The sequence below is a fragment of the Geospiza fortis genome, unplaced genomic scaffold (assembly GCF_000277835.1).
Source record: "Geospiza fortis unplaced genomic scaffold, GeoFor_1.0 scaffold916, whole genome shotgun sequence".
Taxonomy (NCBI): domain Eukaryota; kingdom Metazoa; phylum Chordata; class Aves; order Passeriformes; family Thraupidae; genus Geospiza; species Geospiza fortis.
In genome coordinates this window covers 51,002-68,874 of record NW_005054815.1, presented here as the reverse complement: position 1 = coordinate 68,874, position 17,873 = coordinate 51,002, and the positions used below count along the sequence as shown (strand labels likewise).

At 51.5% G+C, this 17,873-nt stretch overlaps 1 protein-coding gene across 1 annotated transcript; it reads right to left on the bottom strand.

The window, feature by feature from the left end:
• Nucleotides 1-5,190: 5,190 nt before the first annotated feature.
• LOC102039964 (histidine--tRNA ligase, cytoplasmic) lies at nucleotides 5,191-17,265 on the bottom strand. Its single transcript, XM_005431209.3, has 12 exons — nucleotides 17,163-17,265; nucleotides 15,426-15,545; nucleotides 15,153-15,248; nucleotides 14,314-14,439; nucleotides 11,578-11,685; nucleotides 9,827-9,925; nucleotides 8,703-8,796; nucleotides 8,438-8,565; nucleotides 8,112-8,354; nucleotides 6,846-6,962; nucleotides 6,335-6,481; nucleotides 5,191-5,697 (listed from the first exon to the last, which is right to left on the bottom strand). The coding sequence occupies exons 1-12, from the start codon at nucleotides 17,220-17,222 to the stop codon at nucleotides 5,638-5,640; spliced, it is 1,398 nt and encodes a 465-aa protein (XP_005431266.1). The 5' UTR covers nucleotides 17,223-17,265; the 3' UTR covers nucleotides 5,191-5,637.
• Nucleotides 17,266-17,873: the final 608 nt, after the last annotated feature.

Here is a 17,873-nt window from a genome sequence, read left to right as displayed (position 1 = left end):
GTATCGCGGATTTTCAGTAGCCAGCTGTCCAGTCCGGGCCACAGGCCCCAAACCTAATCCCGGCCCTTTCCCTCTGTACCAAAACTCAGCAGCCCCGGTTCCTGATGGCAGATTGTAGGACTCCGTTGGCACTATCAAACCAGCTGGAGTTGGCACTGGTGACAGCTTGGGTCGGGGAGGCATCTTGCGTATCGCGGATTTTCAGGAGCAAGCCAGCCACTCCGGGCCACAGACCCCCAAACATAAACACTGGCCCTTTCTCTCTGAAAGATAACTCACCAGCCCCGCTTCCTGATGGCAGATTGTAGGAGTCCGTTTGCACTATCAAACCAGCCTGAGTTGGCACTGGTGCCAGCTTGGGTCTGCAAGGCATCCTGCGTATGGCGGATTTTCAGGAGCCAACCGGCCACTCCGGGCCATAGGCCCTCAAACACAAACACCGGCCCTTTCCTTGGGAAACAACACTCACCAGCCCCGGTTCCTGATGGCAGATTGTAGGACTCCGTTGGCACTATCAAACCAGCCTGAGTTGGCACTGGTGCCAGCTTTGGTCTGGGATGCATCCTGCGTGTCGCGGATTTTCAGGAGCCAGCTGGCTCCTCCGTGCCAGAGGCCCCCACACATAAACACCGGCCCTTTGCCTCTGAAATAAAGGTCGCCAGGCCCGATTCCTGATGGCAGATTGTAGGACTCCGTTGGCACTATCAAACCAGCCCGAGTTGGTACTGGTGTCAGCTTGGGTCTGGGAGGCATCCTGGCTATTGTGGAATTTCAGGAGCGAGCCGGCCACTTTGGGCAACAGGCGCCTAAACATAAACACTGGCCCTTACTCTCTGAAACAAAACTCACCAGTGTTGTATTGAAGACGTTTACAACAATTCTCATACATATACAGCAATACATTACACAACAATACTTATACGTATATTAGACAACAATACATTACAACTTATACATTATAACAGTTACCTTACTAACAACATCTATCTCTTCTAGTCGAGGCAGTCATAACTCAAAGTAAACACCTCAAATGTCCCAAACCAAATTCCTCAAACGTCCCATAATTATTACTTGTTGGTGGCTCACCTATTCCCAGGTGTCTTGATTGAGATAATCAGGTCTAGACCTCTTTGTGGCTTCCACTTGCCACTCTCTGCTTCACCAACGCCACCTCCCCCACTCCATCCCAGTGGGTCACAGTAGCCCTAAACACTTTACACTAATACTTATACATTACAGTAAACATTACAACCATACTTATATATTACAGTCAACATTACAACAACAGAGTCCATCCCCTCCAGGGGCTTTTCCCGATGCACCCAGCCAGAAGCACCTGAAGCTAATCCAGCAGCGATCCGATGAAGGATATTGCTTCCAGACTGCCACAGAGCCCTGGCATGTCCAAAGCTTCTCCAACCCTCTCCTGGGGTCAGTCTTCTTCTGGGATTATTCATCCCCTCCAGGGGAACTCACCATCTTCTCCTGGCCCTCGCAGCAGCCCTCTCTGGCACTCTCCGGGTCCTCGCTGCAGCCCTCTCTGGGTCTCTCCCGGTCCTCGCTGCAGCCTTCTCTGGTGCAGCCTTCTCCTGGCTCCGGCAGTCTTCTCCTACAGACTTCTCCTTGTAGTAGTCTTCTTTCTGCTCCTTGCAGGCTTCTGACCCTTACTCTGACTCTTTGGCTGACTCCACCCTTTTATGGTCCTTGTACTTAATTGCTTACAAGTGTATATGCCACTTGTTCTTAATTGGTCCCAGCTGCAACTCATTGGAGACTACTGTGCCCCCTTACAATTCTCCCAACACACCAGACCCCGTTGCTGATGGAAGATTGTAGGACTCCGCTGGCACTATCAAACGAGCCCAAGATGGCACTGGGGCCAGCTTGGGTCAGGGAGGCATCCTGCCTAGTACAAAATTTCAGGAGCCAGCCGGCTACCCTGGGCCAAAGGCTCCCAAATATAAACAGTGGCCGTTTTCCTCTGAGAAAAAACTCACCAGCACTGGTTCCTGATGGCAGATTGTAGGACTCCGTTGGCACTATCAAACCAGCCCGAGTTGGCACTGGTGCCAGCTTGGGTCTGGGAGGCATCCTGCCTATTGCTGAATTTCAGGAGCCTGCCGGCCACTCTGGGCCCCTGGCACCTATATATAAACACTGGCCCTCTCCCTCTGAAAAAAAAGTCACAAGTCCCAGTTCAATATAGCAGATTGTAGGACTCCATTTGCACTATCAAACCAGCCCGAGTTGGCACTGGTGCCAGCTTGGGTCTGGGAGGCATCCTGCCTATTGCGGATTTTCAGGAGCCAGCCGGCCAGCCGGACACTCTGGGCCAAAGACACCCAAACAGAAACACTGGTCCTTTCCCTCTGAAAAAAAGTCACCAGGCCTGATTCCTGATGGCAGATTGTAGGACTCCGTTGGCACTATCAAACCAGCCCGAGTTGGCACTGGTGCCAACTTGGGTCTGGGAGGCATCCTGCCTATTGCAGAATTTCAGGACCCAGCCAGCCAGAGGGCCTCAAACAAACACGCCGGCCCTTTTCCTCTGAAAAAAACATCACCATCCCTGCTTCCTGATGGCAGATTGTAGGACTCTGTTGGCACTATCAAAGCAGCCCGAGTTGGCACTGGTGCCAGCTTGGGTCTGGGAGGCATCCTGCCTAATGCATAATTACAGGAGCTAGCCGGCCAGAGGCCCCCAAACAAAAACACCGGCCTATTCGCTCTTAAAGAAAACTCACCAGCCCCGGTTGCTGATGGCAGATTGTAGGACTCTGTTGGCACTATCAAACCAGCCTGAGTTGGCACAGGTGGCAGCTTGGGTCTGGGAGGCATCCTGCCTATTGCGGAATTTCAGGAGCCAGCCGGCCAGAGGCCCCCAAACACGAGCTCCGGCCTTTTCCCTGGGAAACAAAACTCACCAGCCCCGGTTGCTGATGGCAGATTGTAGGACTCTGTTGGCACTATCAAACCAGCCCGAGTTGGCACTGGTGCCCACTTGGGTCTGGGAGGCAGCATGCCTATTGCTGAATTTCAGCAGCCAGCCGGACACTCTGGGCCAAAGACACCCAAACAGAAACACTGGTCCTTTCCCTCTGAAAAAAAGTCACCAGGCCTGATTCCTGATGGCAGATTGTAGGACTCCGTTGGCACTATCAAACCAGCCCGAGTTGGCACTGGCGCCAGCTTGGGTCTGGGAGGCATCCTGCCTATTGCAGAATTTAAGGAGGCAGCCGGCCAGAAGGCCCAAACACCAACTCCGGCCTCTTCACGGGGAAACAAAACTCATCAGCCCCGGTTCCTAATGGCACATTGTAGTTCTCCGTTGGCAGTATCAAAGAAGCCCGAGTTGGCACGGGTGCCAGCTAGGGTCTTGGAGGCATCCTGCCTATGTTGGAATTTCAGGAGCCAGCTTGCCACACTGCGCCACAAGCCCCCAAATAAAATCAATGGCCCTTTTCCTCTGAAAAAAAACTCACCAGCCCTGGTTCCTGATGGCAGATTGTAGGACTCCGTTGGCACTATCAAACCAGCCTGAGTTGGCACTGGTGCCAGCTTGGGTCTGGGATGCATCCTGCCTATCGCGGAATTTCATGACCCAGCTGGCCACTCAGGGCCAAAGGCCCCCAAATATAAACTCTGGCGCTTTCCCTCTGAAAAAAAACTCATCAGACATCATTCCTGACTGCAGATAATAGGACTCCGTTGGCACTATCAAACAAGCCCGAGTTGGCACTGGTGACAGCTTGGGTCTGGGAGGCATCCTTCCTATTGCCGAATTTCAGGAGCCTGCCAGGCAGAGGCCCCAAACACACCCTCTAGCCTATACCCTGGGAAACAGAAGTCACCAGAGCCGATTCCTGATGGCAGATTGTAGGACTCCGTTGGCACTATCAAACCAGCCTGAGTTGGCACTGGTGCCAGTTTGGGTCTGGGAGGCACCCTGCCTAATGCGGAATTTCAGGAGCCAGCCAGGCAGTGGCCCCAAACACACCCTCCGGCCTTTGACCTCGGAAACAAAAGTCCCCAGACCCGATTCGTGATGGCAGATTGTAGGACTCCGTTGGCACTATCAAACCGGCCCAAGTTGGCACTGGTGCTAGCTTGGGTCTGGGAGGCATCCTGCGTATTGCGGATTTTCAGGAGCCAGCCGGCCACTCTGGGCCAAAGACCCCCCAATAAAAACATTTTCCCTTTCCCTCTGAAGAAAAACTCAGCAACCCTGGTTCCTCACGGCAGCTGGTAGGACTCCGTTGGCACTACCAAACCAGCCTGAGTTGGCACTGGTGCCAGCTTGGGTCTGGGAGGCATCCTGCCTATTCGGGAAGTTCAGGAGCCAGCCCGCTACTCCGTGTACAGGCCGCTAACTGTAAACACTGGCTCTTTCGCTCTGAAAAAAATATCACACGCCCCGCTTCCTGATGGTAGATTGTTGGACTCCTTTGGTAATATCACACAGGCCCAAGTTGACACTGGTGGCATTTTGGGTCTGGGAGGCATCCTGCCTATTGCGGAATTTCAGGAGCCAGCTGGTCAGAGGCCTCCAAACATACACTCCGCCCTTTTCCGTCTGAAAAATAACTTACCAGCCGCAGTTCGTCATGGCAGATTGTAGGACTCCGTTGGCACTATCAAACCAGTCCGAGTTGGCACTGGTGCCAGCTTGGTTCTGGGAGGCATCCTGCGTATTGCGGAATTTCAGGAGCCAGCCGGCCACTCCCGCCCACAGGCCCCCAAACACCAACCTCGGCCCTTTTCCCTGGGAAGAAACAAAATTCACCAGGCCTGGATCCTGATGGCAGATTGCAGGGGACACTGTCAAACCAGCCACAGTGTGTACTGATGCATGCTTGCGTCTGGGAACTATCCTGCGTATTGCGGAATTTCAGGGACATCAGGCAAAATGTGTTTCTCAGAAGCAAAGGGGTGTGGTGGGAGACCCTGAGCCACCCAGAGTAGGTTGGGGGCTCTTTCACAGCCGTGACTGGGAGGTCGCTCACGGAGTCCCACCTGGTTGTGGGGGCTTGGCTGTGCACCTGTCACACGGGTTGGCATCACCAGGGGTATCCAGAGGGACGAGGAAACATTACGGGTGCAGAAACATCCAGCATGACCTTTAAAGAACAGCTTGGGCTTAACGAGGCAGGTGAGCAAATCTCTGCCCCGAGCAGCAAGCAGATACAGGAGTCAGAGCAGGGGACAGACAGATTTATTATGTTTCTGGGAGCAGCGCCATTACATGTTGCTGGGGATAAGGTCACCCCCTGCAGCCAGAGCAGAAAGATGGGCTGGGATGGTTATTCAAAGTGATGGGAACAAGAAGCTGCAGCCAAACCCCCGGGATCTGCTGCAAACGTGGGGCTCCATGGGTCGCTCCGGCATTCATGCAGCCAGCATCTGCCACAGCCACTTCCACAACATCTTTCCAGCAACATCCTCAAAGGCCAGGGCATGGCACAGGAGTCAGTGCAGCCTCTTGGCTCCCACCAGGGAAGGAAGGGCTTAAGACAAGAATAAATACAGCTTTCAAAGTCACCCTGACACCCCACCCACTGCTGCACAGCCTGGTGAAGGCGTTTATGGAAGGAGATCTGTCAGCTGGAATCCAGCAAAGGAGCAGAGGCATCCAAAGGGTTAACACTGACTCGTTCGTATCCTGATCTCCTCCACCAAGCTCTCCCTTCGAACATTGACCTACACGGGGAGAAAAATTCCTTCAATACAACTCCAGCAGCTTGACACATCACCACAGTCATGGCCCTGTGTCTCAGGAGGTCACACCAAGGTGTCACCAGTCTCTCTACAGGGATTGAATGGGCTGCAGCAGCCACAGAGCTGAACCTGTAAGAGCAGGCACACACCAGCAACCCCCAGTAAACCCTTCCCTGCATAATGGTTGTAAGAATGCTGCTCTTCCCACACTTTCCTATTGGTTCCTAAGTTACTGATCTATGCAGTGATCTTAGCCAGTGACCTATGCACTGATTCCAGTGCTGCCTGTTTTGGGAATCTGTCCTAAGGTAACAGGCACGGAGCAGCCCTGCAGTTCAGGGCTAACCAAGTTCTGTTCAGTCTCACTCATTCCAAGAGCACCACTGAATCACCCTGCATGCTCCAGGCTCCTGAACTGAGCAGTTCAAGGAGGCCACATGATAGGAAACGCCCCAGAGCTGGACACAACAGCACTTCATGACTCCAGGAAGCTGCATGGGGCAAGGAACTGGAATATGGGGTGTTACAGAACTTGCTGGAAACTGCACTGGGTCTGGAGGGCTGGTTTTGGCTGGGCTGCAGGGTCACGTAGCCAACCCCACCATGCCACAGACCGTACCTCCTCCCTGGTTGCCACAATCCGCAGCTTGACAACTCCATCTTTGAGCTCCTGCTCACCCACAATGGCAACGAGAGGGATGCCTGTCTCCTCACAGTACTGCAGCTGATTCAGCAGCTTGGGGTTCTTCTTGTACAGCATCTCTGCCTGGGAGAAAGCCAGAGCACAAATCATCAGACTGGGATGTTTCACTGGACCCTTCAAGCAGGCACTGCTGGGCCAGTCTGGTGAGTGTGAGGTTGCGTGGTGGGGACAGGATGGACTCCCGGAGAAGGCTGGGCACGAGCTTCAACAAGGCCTTGCAGTTACAGGGCTAACCAAGTCCTTCTGCCCAGTCCTTCCTGGAGAGCCCATGATCTGGGACACTGAGAAGAGGAAGGCTCCATTCAGGAAGGCAGTGTCTGCTCCCCACCTGCTCTCTGTAACTCCTTCCCAAAGCAAAGCCAGATCTGCTCCATTCCCAGACAGAGTGAACCAGGCAGCTCTTGGCTTTGCCATCAGCCAATCATACCTTGATTCCAGCATCCCACAGTTCAGAGATGAGCTTCAGTCGCTCTTCAAGGAGCTTCTTTTGGGCAGAGGCCACCAGCACCTGTGTCTCTGTTGTCCTGATCTTTTCCTCAGAGGCCTGGAGAGGGGACAAGACCCAGAAGATGCCACAGACATACCAAGACACCTGAGATTCTGCGAGCAGGATGGGTCACCACTCAGCTCCATCGATCTACCAGTGAAAAGGACTGGGCTCAGAGGGATCAACAGCCTTAACTCAGAGTCAGAGAGATCCCAAAGATCCCATCCTAGAGCAGAATCAATTGTCCATGATGCGTGCTTTACACAGCCTCCTTCCAGTTTCTCCACACCCAAGGGCCTCCTAAATATCTGCTCCAAGCAGCTCAGAAGCAACACGCTCAGGAGAAGGTGGACACAGGCAGCTGCCTTCTCTTCAGCTGAGGTTCAAACTATGGGTTAAACAGCAGCAAGCTGAATGCTCCACCAGCCCCTGTGGCAGATGTTGGATACTCCATGTGGCATTTCCCTGCTGCCTTGCTGAAGGGAGAAGCCTTTAAAAGGTCACCTGCAAAGGAACAAACCTGGCCAGGACTGGAGGTGGTGGGGGAGGAATTCAGTTTCTATTTAGAAATTCCAGTTGTGTCTGGCTGCCAAGAAAGAACCAAGACCAGGCTTCTAGGGGAGGGGAACATGTAGCCCATTTTGGGAGCTTACAAAGACCTATTTAACACCCATTGATTGGAACGGAGAACAGTACAACTTTGAGGACAGGGATGAGGAAAAATCTATCTGGGAAACCCCTAGAGGCACTGCTGCTCCTGCCCTGGAACATGTGATACCTGTCTGGTCTCTGCAGTGCCACAGGCAGGACAAATAGATGTGTGAGGCTGCTGCCTCACACATTGTTCTGCCTTGCAGAACAATGTTGCCTTACCAAGGAGGATGTGAGCTCACATGGATGCCTAACGCAGTGGGGAACACTAAGGTACCTGCCCCTGCTGAAGATTAAAGTGCCCCCAACAGCTGCAGCTGGAGAAGCCATGTCTGGGGGCTGTGGGAAGAACTTGGGTCTTGTTTTCAGTGGGAACCCCAGATACCATCTGCCAGGCCAGAGAGAACTGGAGGTTATATCCTGGTTCTGACTCCTGGTGCAGAGCACAGCATTGGCCTGGCTGGCTTCCCCAAAGGCTGGGAAAAGGAACACTCACTTCAGCATCTGCTGGAGTGGGGGATTAACCATGCTTAGCTCAGCACCAAAGGCACCTACCTCCAGTCTCTGTTCCAGGATGGAGAAGATGCGCTCGATGCCGATGCTGACCCCCACGCAGGGCACCTTGCGGCCCTTGGCATCAAACATGCCCACCAGCCCGTCATAGCGGCCACCTCCGGCCACGCTGCCAACGCTGAGCGGCTCCTCCAGGTGCTCGTTGTCCTGCTGCAGCAGCACAGCCTCAAAGATCACCCCCGTGTAATAGTCCAGGCCCCGCGCCAGGCTCAGGTCGAAGGAGATCTGCGGGGCACAAGGGCGGCCCCGTCACCGCCCGCTCGGGGCCCAGCGGGGCAGCTCCCCCTCCTGCCCCCACAGCTCCTCACCTTCCCTGTGATGCCAAACAGGGTCAGGTACTCAAACAGCAGCTTCATGTCCCCCAGCCCTTCCTTGGCCACCTTGTTCTGGGATAGCTTTGGGTCCTGGAGAAGCTGCTCGATCAGGTCCAGCCCACCTGTGGGGACCAGCCATGCCTCAGCTGTGCCAGGGCAGCAGCACCCGGCACGGTGGCCCCAGCCAGCTGGGGCTGTGCCCTGCACCTTCCATCCCCAGGCCTGAACAATGCCAAGGGCAGCAGCCCGTGGTGCTCACCATGGAGCTGGACATACTCCCCGATGCGATCGGCAGCCTCAGGAGAGAGCCCCTTCTCTGCCACCATCTCACTCCTCACTTCTTCCCACGGCACCTGTGAGGGGAGAGAAGGGCATCAGCCACTGCACCAGGGACATGGACTCTCCTCTGCATGGTAGAATCCCATCATCGTGGTTAGAAGGTGCACGAGAGAAGTAGCAGCTCTCAGAGCACAGTCATGTGTGCATAACTCTATTTCTTGTACCTCTGCACAGCCTGTTTGTATCTCAACCCTATAAAAATACCTTTAGTTTGATTTCTGGCCAGAATCAAATATCAGCACTGTATAACCACCAAGTCTGAGATCCATCTTGCGGCTGTGGTTTCCCTGGTTAGGTACTTAGTCATAAAGACCACTCAGGAAAGTGTTGCTGGTCATGGAATCACCTGGAAAGGTGTGAGGTATTGCTTGGGTAATGGAAAAAACCCAATGGAAGCATAATATGCTGACATCTTCCCGCTGACCACGAGTCATAGAACCAGAGTCTTGTTCACATCCAGCTGCCCCGAGATAAATCACAAGGAAATGATCCCATTAGAAAGAAGCCCAGTGCCCCCTTCCCATTGCTTTTCCACACATATACAGCCCCAGACTCCAAACTCTGGTCATGCCTCTGCAATGGATCTCTGCTAACAGGCTGTGAGTGAGACCCCCTCCAGTTGCCTTCATTTGATCATCTGATGAGTCCTCCACAGGAAAAGGTCATTCACCCTTCAACAAAGAACCATGACCACATGTGATGACACACAAGCTGCTGTTTTTAACATGACCTAGCCTAATTTGGAGCTGGTTTTCATGAGCCTGGTTCATAAGCGGCAACATCTTGAGCAGGTGAAGATTTGGGATATTGAACCTCCTACGTGAAGAGCATTTTTCCCCTCCCACCTTTCCTTTTATCAGGATCTCATGGGATAGTGGATAACAAAACAGAGGATCCACTCTTCCTATGTGAATGCTGTGCCCTGCACAGAAAGGTGGGAACAACTGGATGCTTATCAGCATTTTCCAGCCAATTCTCATGGACCATGGCTCATTCACTGAGACTCCAGCAGCAGCAGATGCAGCCTGGGGCTCCAGCCCATACCTTATCCAGCTTGTCAACGCTGGAGCAGATGGTTCGGAATTTGCTGTCCGGGACCCCACACACTGCAAACATCCCATCAAGGATGCGCCGGTCGTTGACCTGGGGAAAGGGAGGACATCAGGAATTATGAACTCCAACAGATACTTCAGCCATGCCCTGCTTCATTCCCCTGTAGTTTTAAGCATGGAAGAGAATATAGGAAATGTATGTGAAGGGGTTTTCTTGCTATTTGTAATTTTTGTTTCCCATTCTTGGGGAGCTGAGCTTCCCAGAGCAGAGCAAATAGCACAACTGACATCTACCAAACCTGGGCAGAGCCATCACATTTCCTTCTAGAGCCACAGACACCTCCCCTCAGAGAAAAACAACCCATCAGGGCTTAAGAGTCCCCTCATGTGGACATGTAAAAACAGCTCAGGAACGGACCACAGCCAAGGAGATGAATTCAGAGTATTACCTTACACTATCAGCCTAAAAGAAAAGGGACATCTGATTATATTAAATCTTCAATTAGCATTTATTTTTTAATGATAATATAGTGAATTCTATAGCTTAATTATGCTCTGTAAGAGCACACAGTTAAGGCCAAAGCCTCAGCTGGATTCAACATTTTTCCATGGGTAGTGAGCATGTCTACAGTTAGGAACAAAGAAACTGCACAGGAATTTGGAATCCTCCAGCATCAACATGAACCAAAAAGTGCCTTGTGGGAGACAAGAATAACCACAGCAGGTTATTCTGTTGTTCCCCACTGCAAGAGCATCTTCATCCTCAAAGCACCACTTTCACCACTGCCCGAACACCCAGTTCCTTCACCTCACCCCAGACAGGTTCAAGGGGAAGTACCTGGCCCCTGCTCCACGGGGCTGCAACAGGAACACAATATCCAGCCTGCAGTGCCTGGGAATGGCCCAACTCCAGGTCCCTCATAGATCTCACTGCCTTCCTGTGCATCCAGCACTCCTACCCATTGCTCTACTGCACCTGTGCATCTTTCTCATCCTGCCTCACCTACACACTGAACACTATCTGCTGCCATCCCAAGGGAACAGAGGTGTCTGGAAGCAAATAGCAGGCTCAGCCTACAGTAGGGCACAACTCTTGGTCTAGAAAATGCTTCAGCTCCAAAAAGGACTTGGTGGAAAGGCAGGAGTCTGCAGGCAACACCACACACACAGAGCAGATGCCCCTATTGGGATAAGGGCAGGAATCCTGGACCAGAGCCTGTTTTACTGTAGGCAGTGAAAATGACAATCACCTGCTTAGATAGATATTAGGAATAAATGTTTTATTATAGAGGTGGTGAGGCCCTGGCACAGGTTGTCCTGAGAAGCTGTGACTGCCCCACTCCTGCAAGTGCTCAGGATCAGACTGGACAGGGCTTAGAGCAACCTGGGATAGTGGAAGGTGTCCCTGCCCATGGCAGGGTAATGGAACTGGATTATATTTAAGGTCCCTTCCAACCCAGACCATTCTATCACTGTAGCTGGTTGCTGGAATTTTCTAAGGAACCATGGTTAGTTCTGGAGAGACCACTGTCAGCTGCAGCCTCAGGAAAACTCCTGTCATTCCCAGATCAAAGTAAATCCAAGAGGAGGTTCAATCTTTAGCACAAGTGAAAGCTTCCAGGCAGAGAGGAGGGATAAACTTCTGGGTCAGGCCTTAAGAGTGGGAGCAGGTGCCACTATGTAAAAGCACAGAACAATGACCACTGCTTCCCAGCATGGCACAGAGAACCCACCCAGTCTCACCTTGATGACAAAGTCCCCGAGCTGCAGGTCACTGAGGATCTCGTGCACAATCTTCAGGCGCTCGGCATCGGGAATCATGGGGTCAAACTGCCCGGCAATGTCAAAGTCCTGGAGGCACAGGAAAAGGTAATGAGCAATTCAGCACCACAGCATGGCTGCACAAAAACACCTTCAAACTGTTGGGAACACCAGTTTGTGTACAAAACCCTACAGAACTGGGATGTCAGGGAGCACTATCCCTTACAGAGTCAATCCAGAAGGGACAGGATGTGGGTTAGGACCTCTACCATGGAAGGCAGTAGTGCTCTCATGTCCACTGCATTTCAAAGAGTTTGTACACTGCACTGCTGTGTGACACTCTGAAACAGAGATCCTCAAAAAACAACAAAAAGGAGGAGCAGCAGTAAATAAATAGAACAAAGGAACCAGAAAGAAGAGGGAAAATTACTTCTCATTTGCTATGATCTAAATGCCAAATGTTTTGCCTTGATTCTTAGGATGCTTTCTTTAATATGAATGCCAACCAAGTTAATGATTAGGGAAGGCAAGAGAAGCAAAACCAGAGTTTCAACTGCTAAGACAGAAAACGCAATCAGGAACCCTGAGTGGTCCCTACCAGAGATCACCAGAAGAACTAGCACATAGAAGAACCAAAGCCCAACATTAAGAAGCTTTAATAGGCTGGTATCCCATGACTGGAAACAACATCAATGCTCAGAGAGAAATGAAACACAGAAGCAACAAGAGAGCCCATCTTCAATTCCTGTTTAGGAATCCCCAAATGCAAAGTCTTCTGTGAGATTTTGGGATCAAGAATAATTTTCATTATGTGGATATATTTCAAGAGGGCTTCACCAAGCTCTCAGAATAAACTGGGGCATTGGAGGAAGAGATGGGATCACACAGTTAATTCCTGATCAGCTGAGTGCAATAAGGGCTGATGCAATCCCTGGGAAAGTTGGGTGAGGAAGTACAAGAAGCGTACAGGAAGTCAGGAAAGTGCTGATATCGCTGTAAATGGCACAGATTAAATGTCACTGAAAAAAACCAAAACAAAACAGGGGCTGGTGAATTATATTGAAGAAAAGCTGCAGGAAAAGGTCCTAGGCTGAGAAAAGAATGAAAACATATCCAAGGAGAGAAGGTAACAGAGGTAACGGAGCTTGATTTATATGGTCTAAGGAGGGGAAGATTTCTCTAAACATTTCCCAGATGTTTACCTGGGGAAGAACAGATGTCAAGGGATGATAGCTAGTATTTTAAGAGCTGAACTCTTTAAACTAGAGGAAGGAAACAAACAGATACAAATAAATTTAGCCTGGATATTAGAAGGCCACTTCTAGCTATCCTAGGAGTGAGATCTTGGAGTAGATGAGATAGGAGGCAATGACCCCAAGTCATCTGGAAACAGGAATCACCAAGCCAAAGCTGGAAGGTATTCCTAGGGGTTGTATCATGAAATAGGAATATTCTCAAACAAAATAAATTGTTTGCAATATGAGTCCCTGGGGACTGTGTCAGTAGAGCAGAGCAAAGCTGTTCCTTAGGGCTACCACGAGAGAGCCACGAAGGAAATTGTTTTGTTACTTGTTCTGTAATTTGGCCTCTGGGTTTTCCTGTCCTTTGAAGTTAAAACTGACTAAACATGGAAGGGAAGTACGGTATGTTACTGCCTTGCTTGGTTGGTATGTCCTGCTAACACACCCAGAGCCAAACTGTTTTCCAGATTTGGGATCAGAAGGAAATTCTTCCCCATCACCCATCCAGCAAGCACCGTGGGACAGAGCAAGGAGCTGCCCTCCCATACAGTGCAAAGGAGGTAATACCTGGGGGATCTATGACAAAGTTCCACACCACGCCAGCACTGTGTCACAGTTGCCACACCCACTCTCCCACCCTCCAGGTGTTTTTCACACTCATAAGGACACACTAAGGATCTTTAGTTCTGGGTTCCCACACTGAAGGATCACACTGGTGGATCTGTCAGTGTGGGAATCCAGAACATCCCTCTGGCTGTCCTGGACAGCCAAGACCCCTGCCAGGGGGCTCAGAAGCCCTGGCATGGAGCCCAAAACAGCTGTGGGTTTGATTATGACCCGTGGAGCAAATTACCAACCTTATAAAAAGATAAAAAAGCCACAACAGTTTAAGTAGCATATTAGTGAAGTTATCATGGGGTGAAAAAGTAGATTTTAGGGTTTTTTGGTATGGGGGTTCAGGAGGCAAGATGGAGGGAACTGGGTATGTCCAGCTTTTCTCCTTCTTCTTCTTGGCCTCCACCTTCTGCTGTGCTGGTGGCACTTTTGGATTGGTTTAGAGTAGAAGCTCACTGTCTAACACAGGTGATAGGTATTGGAAAGTAATTGTAAACATTGTATACATAGTTTTTAGTATAAAGACATAACACCACCCTGGGGGCAGGCAGAGTGCCTGGAACTGTCCTGCTGGATGGACCTCGGCAGGGCAGGAGGAAATTTTTTATAGGTAAGACACAATAAACAACCTTAAGACCGAGAACTGAAGATCTCCAACTCATTCTTCAAGCGCTCGGGCTGGGAAAAGAGACTTTTAACAATCTCGGGGTCGCAGCGACCCAGAAAGGCCCCGAGACTTCAGAGCTTTCCACAGGCACAGGGAAGGGTAACTCAGCTGTTATTTTGACAGTGCTATGTGTCCACAGGCACTGCCCAGCCCAGAGCCTGTCCCAGCAGTGTCCCTGCCCACAGCCAGACTCACACACTGGTAGAACTCGCGGTAGCGGCCCCGGGTCATGGCCGGGTTGTCCCTCCTGTACACCTTGGCAATGTGGTAGCGCTTGATGTTGGTGATCTTGTTCATGGCCAGGTAGCGAGCAAAGGGCACCTGAGACAGAGCTAAGGATGGACACGAGAAGGGATCATCCCCCCTGTTATCAGTCACAGAAAGCACTGGGTCCTCACTGCCTCCCACCCAGCAAAGGACTGCTAAGAGACAGTTGGACCTATCCCAGCTCCCCAAGGTCTCCACATGCTGCCTCCAAGTGTCCCTTCAGGATTATTCCAGCAGCACCTTGGGCTGGATCTCAGTGCCTCTTGGGCTGTGTACTGCAGCAGCCTGCTCTGGGAACCCTGAGTAGGGAGAAACCACACTCATACAGATCTTCTGTACTTCCACACATGTGGGGCATGAAGCTGTGTCAGGGGAGGGTCAGTCTAGATGTCAGGAAAAGGTTCTTTCCCCAGAGGGTTGTTTGGCATGGGCACAGGCTCCCCAAGGAAGTGGTCGTGGCACCAGACCTGAGAGAGCTCAAGGAACGTTTGGAAAATGCTCTCAGGCACTTGGATGGAGTGTCCTGTGCAGGGTCAGGAGTGGGACTTAATGATCCTTGGGGTCACTTCCAACTCAGGATATTCCATGATTCCAAGCATTCCTTCACCAAACAGAAGCAATGCAGAGTAAATAACCAAGCAAGGGTTCTGAACCACACTGCCTGATTACGCTCTCCTGTCAGTTTGGGGTCCCTTCTCCCCCTCAGGACAGTGCTACCCCAAAAGGAGGGCTGCCAAGGCCCCTCAGCACCAGCTGTGGCAGGATACTGTCAGGTCATACCGCAGGGACAGCAGCTCTCCTCCCTGATCTTTTAGATCATAGATGAGCTTCGAGTCTTCACCGTATTTCCCTGTCAGTGTCTCCTACAACAAAACAACATATGAACAAACAGCATCTTCAGTGACAGGGATCAGCCCTAGAGGACACAGAAAACAAGGAGAGAAAGGGAGAATGCCTAGGAAGGGAACGAAAATCAGCTCTCAGCACTCTGAGCTGCAGGATCCTCAGCAGCTCAGCCAGCCTGCTGTGTCCTCACCCACCTTCAGCTCGAACACCGGCGTGTCGATGACCTCGGCCCCGTGGCGCTTGAAGCAGGAGATGATGGCTTTGAAGGCCCTCTCACGGATGGCCATTTCCTTGGGGCCAAAATCCCGGGTGCCCTGGGATGAGGGAACAAAAGGAGCAAAGCACACCTTGGGTTAGAGGTATGACATGAGAAAGATGCTGCCATACTGCTAACAAAGCCAGAGAGAGCAGGTCCAGACACCAGATATTGGTTGACAGCACTAAAAATGTTGGAAAACATCAGGACACAGCTCAGATAGAGTCTGCCATGGTCCGCACAATGAAACCTAAATCAGGAGTTTCACAATACAGGAAACAAAGGGGATAAAACAGATCCAGCAGTCAGAATTCAGTTCTTTCAAGCCTGACAGTGCAATCAGGACCTGTCCTGAACTCTGATGCAGACCTGTTAGCCAGACCCCTGCCCAGTGAGCCACCCCAAAGGTGGAAACAGAGGACAGACATGCTCCGAAACTGTGCAACAACCATCAGCTCTGCAATTTCCAAACAGAGATAAAAATCACCTCTCAAAATGCAACACCTGTGAAATATCTGTCTATATTCACAGGGCCATGCACCCTTTCCATTTCTTTGCTGTCAAGAATCACTGAATTATTTCAGTGACCACCTTCATGCTCTCAGTAACATAAAAATCATTATTGTTAGACCTCCAACTTCCACTTTATAAAAACCTTTAGGCAGGAGGAAGCACCCCCACCCACAGATCACCCAGGTGGCCTTCAGCTGCCTTTGACAAGCCTGAGATAGGCTGGAAACACAACTGAGTTTTTCTGGGACTCAAATGAGTTGCAAAATCCCCTTCTCCACACTTTTAAACAGTGAAATACTCTTCCACTTTCCAGGCATCACACCACAGTTACATTCAACAAAACATATCATAAAGGAAATGGACAAAGGGACAGTTTTGAGACTTTTAAATATTGGGAATAAATTCTTCCCTGTGAGGTTGCCCAGAGAAGCTGTGGCTGCCCTATCCCTAGAAGTGTCCCAGGCCAGGCTGGAGGGGTTTGGAGCAACCTGGGATAGTGGAAGGCAGGTGCCCCTGTCATGGGAGGGAGTGGAACAAGATGAGCTTTAAGGTCCTTCCAACCCAAACTACTCCATGTGTCTATGACTTTCTGTGTCAGTGGCATCACCATAGCCTGGCTTGTTTGTGAACAGATTCATAACTGTCTGCACAGCACAGCATGGTGGTCTCTGATCAGCTGCCAGTGGTGAAACATTCAGGTTACAAAGTATATCAACAGAAATTGCATTATGGACATTATTCTTAGGGGCCTGGAGGCTGAAAAACTACTTGTAAAGGAAGGGTCCTTCTACAAGAGGACACAAATTCCAGCAGCTGGCCAGACCTGTTCAGTAAATGAGCCCCTCAGACCAAGGACAGATATGAGCCCTCTCACACTGAGGGCCTACAATAATTAGGAGGGAATTTCCTGACCACACCAGCAGTGGTTGGAATGTCACAGAAGCACCCAGAAGTCTCTAAGGTGGTGAGTATCTGGGCTGAATGCTGTCAGGAAATGTTTTCATCCCTCTCCCCCTTGCTGCTAAAAGTGAAAGTGGAAACAGAAATGTGAACAAAGACAGGTGTGGCCATGCTGGACCTTGGCTCACAGATGTGTGGGGGGTGCTGGCTGCGTGTGTGGGGGAGGACAAGCACACAGAGGGCCACAGGAGAGGGGAGTTACCTTCGGGGTCTTCAGCACAAACTTGTGCTTCCCCTCATCTGTCCCCAGCTGCGCCTTCATCTCGAGCAGCTTCGCCACTTCCTTTGCAATCTGGGGATGGAGAAGGAGGGAGATGGGGACAAGACTACCCACCAGGTCCAGCCCACTGCCTTCCCCAGTACCTTCAACCCCAGCATTCCCAGCGCACCTGGACTCCACAGCCTCAATACACCTACTATTCCCAGTTTCTCAGCAACCAGAGGGACATTCCCTGCTCCTCTCCAGCACTTCCCACTTCTCATACAAGCAACCCTAGCTCAGCAACGCAAACACCCCCACGACCTCCATTACCACCCACAACTATCTCCCCATTCCTATCCCCACCACCACCAGCTCCTGCTACACGCGCCAGCACCAGCTTTTTCCAGCGTCCTCCTCCCAGGCATCCTTCCCTTCAATCCAACACTGCTATCCCCGGTTTCCACCGCGAGTCTCCCCTGCACCCTCAGCCCTTCCATTTCCCAGCCCTGCACTTCCACCTTTCCCGACTCCTCTCTTCCCAATGCCGCCAACCCTGGCCTGGGAGCCCCTACCCCGGGAGTCCCCCACACACCGGCACTCCCAGTTCTCCCCCCACCCTCAGCCCCGCCGCCCTCTCCCAGCCCAGCACCGGCGCCCGCAGCTCCCTCGAGCCCCTCTTGCCCATCCCAACATCGCCCCGTTCTCATTCCC

What these genes read in the sequence shown, in the direction of transcription:
- LOC102039964 (XM_005431209.3), bottom strand. Translation starts at nt 17,222, where the DNA reads ATGAAGGCGCAGCTGGGGACAGATGAGGGGAAGCACAAGTTTGTGCTG. An exon ending in TTGTGCTGAAGACCCCGAAG is followed by an intron (nt 15,546 to 17,162) that starts GTAACTCCCCTC and finishes CCCTCATCCCAG; the next exon opens with GGCACCCGGGATTTTGGCCC. An exon ending in GCGTTGACAAGCTGGATAAG is followed by an intron (nt 8,797 to 9,826) that starts GTATGGGCTGGA and finishes CTCCCCTCACAG; the next exon opens with GTGCCGTGGGAAGAAGTGAG.